General features: G+C 38.5%; 1 protein-coding gene across 10 annotated transcripts in view; it reads left to right on the top strand.

The window, feature by feature from the left end:
* The window catches only part of SLIT2 (slit guidance ligand 2), a 408,920-nt gene that overhangs the window by 364,475 nt on the left and 31,791 nt on the right, over positions 1 to 12,654 (top strand). For 4 of the 10 annotated variants that reach the window (XM_073609420.1, XM_073609430.1, XM_073609455.1 and 1 more), the window contains 10 exons: positions 1,780 to 1,848; positions 4,149 to 4,220; positions 5,754 to 5,825; positions 6,477 to 6,548; positions 7,392 to 7,555; positions 8,249 to 8,281; positions 9,397 to 9,521; positions 9,612 to 9,709; positions 10,717 to 10,856; positions 11,656 to 11,682. In XM_073609420.1, the coding sequence (XP_073465521.1) occupies positions 1,780 to 1,848; positions 4,149 to 4,220; positions 5,754 to 5,825; positions 6,477 to 6,548; positions 7,392 to 7,555; positions 8,249 to 8,281; positions 9,397 to 9,521; positions 9,612 to 9,709; positions 10,717 to 10,856; positions 11,656 to 11,682 (872 nt within the window). The remainder of the gene's footprint in view (positions 1 to 1,779; positions 1,849 to 4,148; positions 4,221 to 5,753; positions 5,826 to 6,476; positions 6,549 to 7,391; positions 7,556 to 8,248; positions 8,282 to 9,396; positions 9,522 to 9,611; positions 9,710 to 10,716; positions 10,857 to 11,655; positions 11,683 to 12,654) is intronic. The other 6 variants (XM_073609462.1, XM_073609446.1, XM_073609470.1 and 3 more) reach the window with 3 other exon arrangements.

Here is a 12,654-nt window from a genome sequence, read left to right as displayed (position 1 = left end):
GTGTTTTCAGCAGCTGCTTTTATTATTTACTGAGTATGCAGCTTCTATATCTCTTAATCCTTGCCTATGTTCCAGTTTAAAGTGGAAGTAAACTGCTGAATTTGATTTTTACCTACAGGTAAGCTTATAATAAAACTTACCTGTAGGTAAAATGAATATCTCCTAAACGTGCACCCTTTAGGAGATATTCCAGTAAGTAGCAGCAACCCATGCCATTCCTTCAGAGCTCTGTGCCACAGCCGTGACTCCTGCACGTTGTGAAGCTGGGAAGCCTGTGCAGCAGTAACAGTGCGCCGCTGGAGGGCTTTGTATCAAGGTAAGTCTTTTATAATGTGCTGGTATGCGATGCATACTAGCACATTATGCCTTTACCTTGCAGGGGAAAATATTTTTTTTTTCATTTAAAGTTTACTACCAGTTTAAGCTGGTGTCATGACCACTTCCACAGGTTTCCTGTTTCATGGTGGCTCCTTCCTCTTGCAGCATTCTAGAGAGCCACAACTGCATGCAGGAACTGGAGTTGTGTCTCCATACACTGTGTGCATTAATAGAAACACACAGTCCTGTAGCTTAGGACGACAAGGCACTCCCTTGATCCTCCCTCTTCTTCCTCCTCCCATCTCCAAGCCAATAGACTGGCTGGTAACTACACTAACTGTTACCTGTGAAGACCAGATGTTTAGGAATGCAGCACTGAGAGAGTAGGAGCCTGCAGCATTGAAAGATGTAAACTACAACTTACTGGTAAGAATCTTAACATAGATGCGGGAGAATGTGTATTTCGTTGTGCTTAACTTGTTAAACTAAAAAAACTGAAGGTTTAATACTGCTTTTAGGCAAGTTAAGTGAGGAGGAGCTGCTAAACCAGACATGAAGTTTGTGAGTAAGATTTGGCTAGAGTTCTACCTTAGATTTAGTTGCTACTTATACTGGTGCTGTCATTTATTAGTTTGCATGTTCTCCCTGTGCCTGCGTGGGTTTCCTCCAGGTACTCCGCTTTCCTCTCACAAGCCAAAGACATGGGACAATATCTTTGGACAATTAATAGGTTAATTGTCCCTAGTATGTGTATGTATGAATGTGAGTTAGGGACCTTAGAATGTAAGCTCCTTGAGGGCAGGAACTGATGTGAATGCACAATATATATGTAAAGTGCTGTGTAAATTATTGGTTCTATATAAGTACCTGTAATAAATAAATAAAATAAATATTAGACTTGGACCACAGATTACTGAATTGTCATGATAATGTGGCTTCCACATATACTTTTCAAATTACATATATGTATATACATGTATATATATGTTTTTATAAATAATTAGAGACCAGTCCTATGCTATGCTGAAAAATGTACGTTGTATTGTATGTAAGGAGGCCAAAACAAATCCATGCATACATGGAGAGAATTTACAAAATCTTAGTAGATAGTGTTCTGGGTCAGATTGCAAACTAGCACCCAGCGGATGCTAGACACAATGTGCTTTCCCCATAGCCATCATGCTGCTGTTATGTTACACAACTGCTTTAAGTGGAGACCATCTTTAAACCTTTATAAAAACTTCAACAAAATAGAAGGCAGCAGATTTGTTCTACAGATAATGCATTATGCATGCTGCTGACTCAGAAAATACATTTATAAGCTTTAGTACTTTTGCATTTTCATTGCACTCTCACCATCATTTATCTTGCTGCCTCTGGGATTGCAGAAAATTTACCTTGATGTGAAACCTTTTAATGCTTCTGCACAGTGATGGATTTTGTTCCATATTTGTGTTATAGGTACCTGGATGGAAATCAGTTTAACCTTGTCCCGAAGGAGCTATCCAATTATAGGCACTTGACACTTATGTGAGTAAAAGTAGCTATCGTTTCCTGCAGTGTTAGGGACCAGAGTTTTATGTTCTTTTATTTTTTTAATGACTTGTTCATAATAAAGGGTTCTCCAGTCTTTTCTAGTTGTTAATTATTATTTTTTTTTTTTAAGAAGTCGTTCTGGAACAGCATTCTTCCCACAGAAAGAATCAGTTAGGTTTATCAACCAAAGGCTTCTATATAACAGTCTAAACAAGCACCAAATCTGGTTACTTGTGTTGCACAAGCCTCAAAGTAAACAGAAAACTTCCTTTACCTTCCCTGACTGAGCCAAATTCACCATCATTTGTGTCTCACTTACTCCCCATCCCAGACGCTACAGCTCACAGTTGTAGGGTTTCAGCAACAGAGGTCAATCCAGAAAGCAGTAGGTAGGACTAGGTGTTGTCAGGTGCTGACAGACAAGCTACAAAGAATGAGACCCCCCCCCCCCCAAAGATCTTGTTATTGCCTGCTAGAGATACAACTTAAAGAAGAGCTTCAGGCTCCCCCCCCCCAAAAAAATAAAAGTCAACAGCTACAAATACTGTAACTGCTGACTTTTAATGTAAAGACAGTCACCTGTCCAGGGATCCAGCGATGTCATCACCCGAACCGATTCTTCAGTCGGCTTCGGGTGCAAGCCCCGGCATCTCTAGTAAGAAAAACAGAAAGCCTTGTGGCTCACAGACAGTTTCCTACTGTTCATACACGAGTTGCACTGTGCTTTGTGAATGGTGAGAACTAAGCATATGTGTGTGAGCTGCTCACAGCCACCGCTGAGTGCTGGCCAGGAAGGGAGCTTGTCTATGCTCCAGGCAATGGCAGAGAGTGACTAGGTGTCCCAGGTGCCACACATCATGTCAAGACCTGCTGTATGATAGTAAATGTGGGCTTGGCCTGGCAGGGGTCCAGGCTGAGACTGCCATTTACTATCATGCAGCAGATCTTGACTTGATGTATGGCTCCCAGGACACCTAGTCATTCTCTGCCTTGTGAATGGTCCCATAGTCTTCTGGTACCTGTGATGTGTCCCAGAAGACTGCGGGGGAAGGAAGAAGGAGATCTAAGCCGGAAGTGGGAGTGGGTATTTGTCAAATCCAGGTCCCCGCCCCCCCCAAAAAAAGTGCCAAATGGGGCAGTAGAAGGGGGGAGGATGGAAACAAGCAGAACTTCCCCTTTTGGGTGAAGTTTTGCTTTAATGGCCTGGTTCTCACCTGAGAACTGAATCAGGATAAAGTTTGACTATAAGTCAACTTATAGTCAGTGTCTCTCTAGGGCATCCTAAGGACATGGAATTGGTCTATGAATCTATTCCTTTCACAAAAGAACAATAGACTATTGGTTGAAAAATATATATGGTGGATAGCCTTTAACCTGGGATCAGCCGGAAAAGAATATCTATTTGTAGCCTATAGTTATCAAATAAAAAATAAAAAATGCTGCACTATTGCTGACTATTTTTCTCTTCTCAAAAACTTTATTCCACAAGGACAGTGCATTTCAAACAACACTGTACGCCACACCCTGCTGCTCCTCCTTGCCAACGCATTTCACCCCTCTGTAGTAGGCCAAGCTATGTTTACTAAGCATAAATTGTTAATGGAGGAGTAGGTTGAGAGGGTGCAGCATCAATCCATAAAATGTTCAACTTGTGGTTATTTTTCATTTATTATTTTTTCTTGACAGGCCACTTTTGGAAATTAGTAAGTGATTTAACAAATTAACTTTAGGAGAAAAGGGATGTGAATCCTGTTATTCATCTGTGCCTAGGGCTGCATTATGTCTACATGCAACTCTGGCAACCACCTAGAAGTCTAATAGAGGTGATATAGTGTAGGTTGTGAGTGTGTATATGTGCTGTGTATCAGTTTTACCAGAGTAAAGTGATATTGACATTATCCTATCATCTTTCTGACATCATCATATCCTAATGCTTCCTGTCTGACATCCCTTATCTGTAGTGTGTTTCACTGTGGAATGGTTAGTCTAATACACTAAAAGGGCAAAGATGGCACTCCAGAGTGATTGAAACTACCAAAGGCTGCATTAGCTTTTAGTTCTAAAATACAATTCCAAAAAAACTTGTATTTTTTCAGCTTTGAAAACCACTCTCAGCACAATAATTACAGTGATAAAGCCAAATAAAAGAAACTGAATGTTTTTATTGTTCTTCATTAGTGTATTAAAGCTTTAAAGTGCAGTTTTTTTTAGTTTTATCTGCTAAACTCTTACTGAACTGTATGTGGCTAGAGATAGAGATGCTGTAATATAACAGAGAACAACTTTATTTTCAGTGACCTGAGCAATAACAGAATCAGCACTCTGTCCAATCAAAGCTTCAGCAATATGACACAGCTTCTCACCTTGTAAGTATTGTGAATGTACTATTTTCTATAGCAGTGAGTGCAACCTGCTGACTGCCTACCTGTTCACTTAGGTGTGCAGCCTCTATGTTAGATTTTAGGATGGTGGTGCTATTTACTAAAACAGAAGAAGACTGATTTTTTTTTTTTTTTTTTTAGTTAAAATGCCATATGTGTGAAAAGATGGGTTTCTCCTCTTATATTTTTGTAATTTGATCTACAACTATGCATCAGAGAAACCATTTAAGTATGTTCACGGAAGTGAATAATTATACATTATTGCCTGACACCTCTATGTAGCTCTGTCCTTCAACTGTCAAATGGATCAGTTTGAAGATTACACGGAGCATGGTTTGGAATTAATTCTGTTTGTAGCCAAGACTTTTTTCGTGATAAGAAAATTTTAGAAACGCTGTAAATATCCTATTGGGTCCTAGTCAAAGGCAGTAAGAAAGTGACTTGAAAACTCCTAAATGGAGACATAGCAAACATTTTTAGTACAGTGGGCATTGGTTAGACTCTCAACCAGATTTTTATGGCTGACTTTGTCTTTTTGTCCTGGTAGCACTAGGGTGTCACTGAGACACACTTGTAAGCCTAGTACACACGATCAGAAAATTGTGCGAAAAATACCACTTTCGAAGCAATCGTACAATAATCTGATTGTTAGCTTTCAAAAGCAGATCATAACAGTTCATCTGAAATTATCTGAAAGAACAAACACAACATTTTTTCTTGTACAATACCAGATCATATGATTTGCATTTAATCAGCACAGTTCTCGTCCAAAAATAGAATTCAAATACAATACAATACATTACATCACATCTGTGGGCGTATTGTGTTGTATGAGAATTTTCATAAGTTGATCTTAATTTTCGATATGGAGACTAGCATGCAAAAAAAAATGCATGTATGAGGCTTTAGGGCAACACTGTTTTTAAATCCACAGACAAAAATAACCTAAAAGAGATTCTAATCCTTCTCCACTCTGTACTTCAAAATAAAAAAAAAAAGATCTGACTGCAATTGGGCTTTACAGGGTTGGACTCTCCATAGCAAAGGTGGTTTATAATGTTGGATGAAATCACCCACTAGCTTGGTATATTACCAAGGGAGACAGCAGACCTCCTGAGTGAGAACTCAGCTCTGCCATGTCTACTCTTCACCAGGAGGAGAAGACCCAGTGTTGCCTTTTATATTCCTTACGACGTATTTAATAGTGAAAGTGAAACCCCCTTGCAATGGCCATAACAGGGCTTAGGGCCTCAAGTACAGAGATCTCACTAGAGTTCTCAAGAGATAGAAAAAGCTGATAAGGGTCAAAAGTATTAATCATTTCAGTCTTTAATCCCAAAAGTTTGTGGTGCATGCACTACAAATATACCTCTCATTTTTAGACAATTGCCCATCAACGTTTGTGTAGTTACAATACTCCCAGCAATTGCAGATACGCTATATAGAATATATAAAGATAGAAACGTGAAATGTTGGCTAACATTATACTTTTATTCATGACTAATTTATGTTTTACAGGATTCTAAGTTACAATCGACTAAGATGCATTCCTCTACGGGCTTTCAGTGGACTTAATTCCCTTAGACTCCTGTAAGTAACAGCCTGGCCTATCTATTCAGATTAGAAAAGTAGTAGTGGAACTGCCAAAGGCAATGGAAATTTTAAGAACTAGCCATGTGACATGTACAAAATGTAACAATATCATTTTTATAGGGTGTGTAGCCTATATTTGTGCCATTTTGTTTTTCCATGACAATTTATTAGAATGTTTTATTAAATTGGCTAATGGATGCAGGAAAAAGTGAACATCTGCCCATCCGTTAGGGCAACATCACTATCATTCTTTTGGCCTAATTATCAGAGTAGGGTATGGTGCTTAATAAAATTGTATTTTACTGCACCATATTTAAAGGCAATCAAAAAAAGTTTAGAGTATCATTACATTCCAGTAATAAGTTTGTTTCTAAATACAAATAAACAAACTGTTTCATATCTCTTTGTAATCTTACAGAACAGATTGAGACTGATCAGCGCTCAGGTGCCTTAGATCAGGATTCACGCACTCTTTAACTCACCAGCCCTTTTGAGTAATGCCAATATAACAATACATAGCTTGCACATCTCCTTCCTATAGTTTTCATGAGCAGATCCAGTGTCTTTACAGAAGTCTATACAATGCTGATGCTGTAGATACCTTTATATTTATTGTTAGAATAATTATGCCTTTCTTTTGTGCCACAGATCCCTCCATGGCAATGATGTATCCTCTGTACCACAAGGAGCATTCAATGACCTCTCCTCCCTGTCACACTTGTAAGTTTATCCATTTAGGCTGAACTTGGAATGTAGGGAAATCAGCCCAAACAATCTGCACATTAAGTTACTGTGTAGTTTTACACTATTTTGCTGGTAATCCTGCTAACCTGTTTACCTAAACTGTGCTCAAAATCCAGTTCTTTTGTAGCATTACACATGAAATAAAAATGGATTAATATTTGGGTAAGCTGCCTCTTCTGCTACATTGATTGGTCCATTGCATATTGGTCCTGAACGCTCCCATATTGGTTAAATGCACCAAGCAGGGGTCAGGCTTCCTTATTACTGATTGAAAACAAAACTCCTCCTTGGCCCTCCATAATTCTGGCCACAGTCAAAATGGTTTTAAACCCAAAGCTTATGCCCCATGCTTAAGCAAAAAGAGCAGTGGTGAGGGTTCAGAAATGTCTGTAGTAGTAATTGGGGTTTCCATTGAATTATTATCTTTAAATCATGTATAGCAGTGCATTTTTGCAAGCTTTTAGTAAGACATATTCTGTATAAATGTATATACAGTATGTGCACTATGCTTGTCATACATTTACTACAAACTACATTAAATGTGGGCAATTTGAGCTACCTTGCATTGCCTTATCAAAGTTAATTCATATGAAATAGTGTTTTTCTTTTTCTCTCAGCTCATGTAAAAGGATTTTATATTTTATAATAGAAAGTGTCATTATTTGCTTCTACAGCTTTATAGAGATTAGGGCTGACAGTAAAAATACCTGCTCATACTTTACACACTATGCAGAGAAACTTAACCCAGAGTATTACACAGTTCTCTCCACAACTCATACTCTATGCTGACAAGAATGTCTTGTCTCTATCCTGTTCAAGGGCCATCGGAGCAAACCCTCTGCACTGCGACTGTAACTTGCAATGGTTGTCCGAATGGGTGAAGTCTGAATACAAGGAACCTGGTATTGCTAGGTGTGCTGGACCTGGGGACCTGGCAGAAAAACTGCTTCTTACTACTCCATCCAAAAAGTTCACATGTCATGGTAATTTCACAATCTCTTCTTCTATTACCTGTGCTGTTTTCATTGAGTTTGTCCTACATATTGCACAATAGCTATTTTAAGCAAAATAAAGATTGACAATGTACACTTTAAGTGGTGTTCCTGGTATAAAGTTTAAAAAAAAATATTTTAGCCACAGAGTGAAATTCTGTGATTCACCAGAAAAAAAATAAGTTGGTTTCCTTTCCGTAAAAAAATCTCTGTGCTTTTTATTATACCGTGAAAATATCTCAAATTCACTAATTAGTTGTCTGATCAGTCTTGTCAGCTGTCCAGGATATCCCATTTCCAGCAACTGATTTGGGCTAGGGTATATGTTGGGGTAAGATGTCATTTGTCTTGGCATTTAATTCAGTACTATTGGCAAGTATTCTAATTAAAGTATTAAAATGGGAAAGGTAGATATGGGTGACAGCAAATGACCAACTCAGGGGGAGGTATGTGCCCCTCTGTTATAAGTTGACAGTGTCTTTAATATAAATGTCGTTTTATGCTAAGGTTATCAAAACATCTATATTAAAATGTAATTTATTTTTATTTATTCCCACTAGTCACACAATTCTACAGGAAATATGTGTTCACCATGTCACTTGTTAGTCTATTGAAAGTCTTTTTGTGTGACATCTAATAATTTTTCAATCTTTCACTTTTGGCCTTGTGATAACCATCCCTTAGAAATTCCAGGGCCTTGTGGTTTTCTGGTTCCAGGTAAGGGTTCCTGACCCCACAGCATTAAGACAACCACCTTCACCTTCTGGATTTTCCTAAGATGTCTTCCCAAATTCAAACACGCATGTCATGTTCCTCCCCGTGTCTCTGTCCTGTATTAAAATTCACTGATGTAAACTATTCCATTTTTTACCTTGGTGCAGTGCTGACACAGAACTAGATGTTACTGTGGTTTCAGCTTCTATTCTTTACAAACTTTAAAGACATTCTCCATAAAAGGTGTAATTAAAGTACAACTAAAGGCAAACTTTTTTTTTTAGTTTTTCGAGTGGAGAGACATTAGAACACCTGTCAGTTTTCATTGCTGTCTGTGCAACCGTTAGGGAGATTTACCCTTTCTATTTGTCCTGTATACTGTTAATATTGAAAGTGAAAGAATAAGAACATTTTGAGTTGTCTTCAGAAAAATAATAGAGGGGGAAATATTCCAATGGGGACACTAGTTATGGTGACCTGGGGGTCCCCAGGGGGTTCCTTTAATTTGCATTGATTTTTGCTCACTTCCTGTTTTGAGTATGGTACAGGAAGTGAAGAGAAATCTCCCAATGGGACACAGATGACAAAAATTCAAATAACAGGGATTATGACCCTCCCTTGCTCTATCCAAAATGTTTGCCTATAGTTCTACTTCAAGGAGCAAACAATGTTTTTATGCAGGTGGGTCATTTTTAAATGGAAACTGAAAGAGTTGTCTACATGTTATTGAGGATCGGCTCACAAAGTTACAACATTTTTAAATAGCGACAGTTATTTTTACCATAGGGTTTTATAGAATGAGCAAACCTAGTGTGCAAGGTTGGAACCTAGGTGCATCAAGAAGATAGAATGGGTTCACTTTGTCTACCTAAATGGCACTTTTTTCATGTTTGACTCCTGTTTTATTCATACTACAGTTAAGGTATGATGTAGATTTATACAGTACAATACTTTAGTATACAGTGTTACACTTTGGTGCTCAAGTCTGCAATTTTTCCTGCATGGCTGTTCTCTACCTGGATTTAGATTTTTTGTAACATTTTGTACTTTTATTGTTATTGGTCACACATTTTTTAAACTTGGATTATAACACCAACACTGCATTCTCCCTTTTTTAGGACCAGTGGATGTCAACATTCTTGCCAAATGTAACCCATGTTTATCAAATCCCTGCAAAAATGAGGGCACCTGCAACAATGACCCAGTTGACTTCTATCGCTGTACATGTCCCTATGGCTTTAAGGTACTGTATGGCTTTAGATATACAGAGCGTTGTGTTGACAGGGTCATATGCACTGTTACATGGCTGATGGACTCTCCATTGTGTTTACAGGGTCAAGACTGTGATGTACCTATCCATGCTTGTATCAGCAACCCATGTAAACATGGAGGAACTTGCCACTTGAAGGAAGGAGATAAAGATGGATATTGGTATGTTTTCTTTCACACTGTATATATGAATATGAGAAGACATGATGCTTAGGGCCTTGGTAACTTTAGGACCTGTTATGTATTGAATCCCTAATGTCCAGAACTGGCCTCAGCCTAGGGAAAGAAAAGCAGATCATAATAAAATCTCATAATGATCATGGCACATTTTATTTTCTTGTGATGTAGTTCAGCTCATTTCCCCTGTTGATGTTGCTGGTAATTGGCAGCAGGGTTGGCTGAAATATTGTATTTAATAGACTAACCACCAAATAGCTGTGAAAGTCTATAATCACAGTTGTGATTACTGCATCTTCTCTGTAGTGTCACTCCATAGGAACTTATCCAGGGACAAACATGAGGGGTGACATCAGCATGTCACATAGAGCCATTCACAAGGTGCATCTGAAATTCTCAGCCATAAAATCAGAATACGTAGGATCTACAGACACCACGATCCAGGCATAGTGGGGATACCTGGTTTAGCCTTCAAATAATGCTGTTATCATCAGGCAATATATAATTTTTACAGCATTTTGATCATTCACAAACTGTAGATTGCATTTTTGCTTTGTATCCCACATTTGGTAATGATTAAGCAGACCCATTGCCAGTTCTACATACCAGCTTCCTCCAAACAGTATGGGTAATAAGTTTGATGAGCTGACACTTCTGAACATGTGTTGGATTTTTGTTCCAAAGTATTAATTTCTCATTGCTTCCACATGCAGTTAACAAATGTGACAAGTTGGAAGTTGCAGATGTGAGCTGTTGAACTTCATTCATACACTTGACATTTCTTACTCTGCATGACCTCTCATCCGCCCTGCTTACAGCTATGGTAGTGGAAAATTGTATCATGAGAGGCTATGCTGACTCTTTTTGATGGGTTCCACTGCAGGAAAAATGCATAATTAAGACACTACTGTGGCAGTTGGCTTTTTGTTACTAAAAAAAGAGATGACTGCCATCATTTGTAACCTCCACCTTCTGTACCTGCTTGCTTCAAGGTGTACCTGTGCAGATGGCTTTGAAGGTGAAAACTGCGAGGTGAACATTGACGACTGTGAAGATAATGACTGCGAGAATAATTCCACTTGTGTGGATGGAATCAACAACTACACCTGCCTCTGTCCACCAGAATACACAGGTGAGTCTCATGAATCTTAATTTAAGTAATGAAGAGCTCACTGTACTGTATTAGATGTTCAAATTTAGGCTGCATACACACTACACTCTGTAACTGTTTATTGTATTCTAAGCATGAGATTCACTCAGCAGATAGGTGAATGTTGCTCACCTTGTAAGCTTCAATAAGATAATGTTGCATGGTAGTTGTTTATACACCAGGATATTGTTTTATCACTGAACACTAGCAGGTGTGGATGGCCATGCACTCTGCCTTTTAAGGTTTAAGCCATGGTAGGGAATTTTCATACCCATAATGCATATAGTATGAGCTCCAATCAACTAGCTGCTGTTCAAAGCAATACTTACCATAAGAGTAGTTGTGTGTACATAGCCTGGTACAGGTGTTTAACAATTCTGTTGCAAATGTTAATGTATTCGATGTAACTACAGCGTAAACCTAGTGCATTCATCCATGGATTGCAGCCAGACTGTGACTCTATGGCATGCTGGGACTTCTAGCTCCACAAAGCAAGGGCTGCATGTTACCTACCTCTGCTGTAATGCATTCATCAGCAGTTGCCATAATAAGGAATGTCCTCATAGTCTTCCGCTATAAACTGTCCCCTGTCTTTCTTCCATTCTAATTAGTAAATGTGCATTTTCCTGCTACTACTAATCATTGTTCTGCTATTAGTAAAAGCGAAGCTGTCTGTTCATATCATTGCCTTTGTGCTCTTGTCATTGTTGCTGGCTTGACATGCTGTGTTGTTTCCAATAAACACATATGTATCTTGTCTCTTCTGTCTTTGTTGCACAAGCTGCTAATCTGAATGAGGTGGAAAAAGGTCAGTCTTCCTTCATCCTTTTCTCCTACTTCTTGTGGTATGCCGCTAATAATTAAGTCACAGTACAATCAGTCCACCTGTTGCCATCGTTCTGCTCTTTGTCTAAAATAATCCAATATGCTACCCTAATCTTTGGGGACAGTTTTACTTATATTAATAAAATATAAATGCGCAACCATGACATGAGCAAACTATGCCGCATATGAAACAAATCAGAGGTAAGAGATGAATAGAAAAAGGGTACCTTATAGATCCCCCCGTGTACACCTCTATAAATCTCATAAAAATCCAAAGTAAGAAGGTGGATAGGGATAGTCATTCCCTGAGAGCACTTTGAGGGACCCTCTTTAGTATCCAACTCAAAAGGTAAAAAAGTGTGTATAGTGTAAAGCAGTTACTGGTTAGTTCTACCCCCCCCTTCCCAATTTGGATTTTAAAGGATGCATTTCATTATCATTCTACAACCACCCTTAGTGCTAAAATACTAGTTTTATTTCTATGGTTAATTTAAAATAATGGTGCTGTCAGGTTAAGAGTTCAAAACATGTATCTAGAATTATAGGATACAGTTCTTAAAGGATGTGCTGATGCATGTTTCTTAAAACATTGGCATTTGAGCTTTTTGCACCTAGTAGTTGAAAAGTATGTGTTTCTGACATACACAGAACATCCCCCTCAGGGAAATAAGGGTATATTGATCTGAAAACATCAGTACAAACCAGCTCCAAGTCTTTTCTTCACTCTGTCATGAATGTTGTCTGCTGTGTTTGACCTGGTCCTGGATCTACAGGCCCATTGACTGTCATTGCTCTTGTTGATTGGCTTCCTTCCAGCTTGGAGAGCAGACTGTCACCTGAAATTACGCTAGAGCTGGATGCAGAAACACATAGGCTTACATCTACTTATTCTCTATTATGAAGATGTGATTGGAAACTTCCACACTGTCTCCAAACCTTTATTGGTGTGAGCTAT

This window comes from Aquarana catesbeiana, linkage group LG01 (genome assembly GCF_042186555.1).
Source record: "Aquarana catesbeiana isolate 2022-GZ linkage group LG01, ASM4218655v1, whole genome shotgun sequence".
Taxonomy (NCBI): Eukaryota; Metazoa; Chordata; class Amphibia; order Anura; family Ranidae; genus Aquarana; species Aquarana catesbeiana.
Note: the sequence above shows the minus strand (reverse complement) of the source record. Positions and strands in the feature narration are given on the sequence as shown.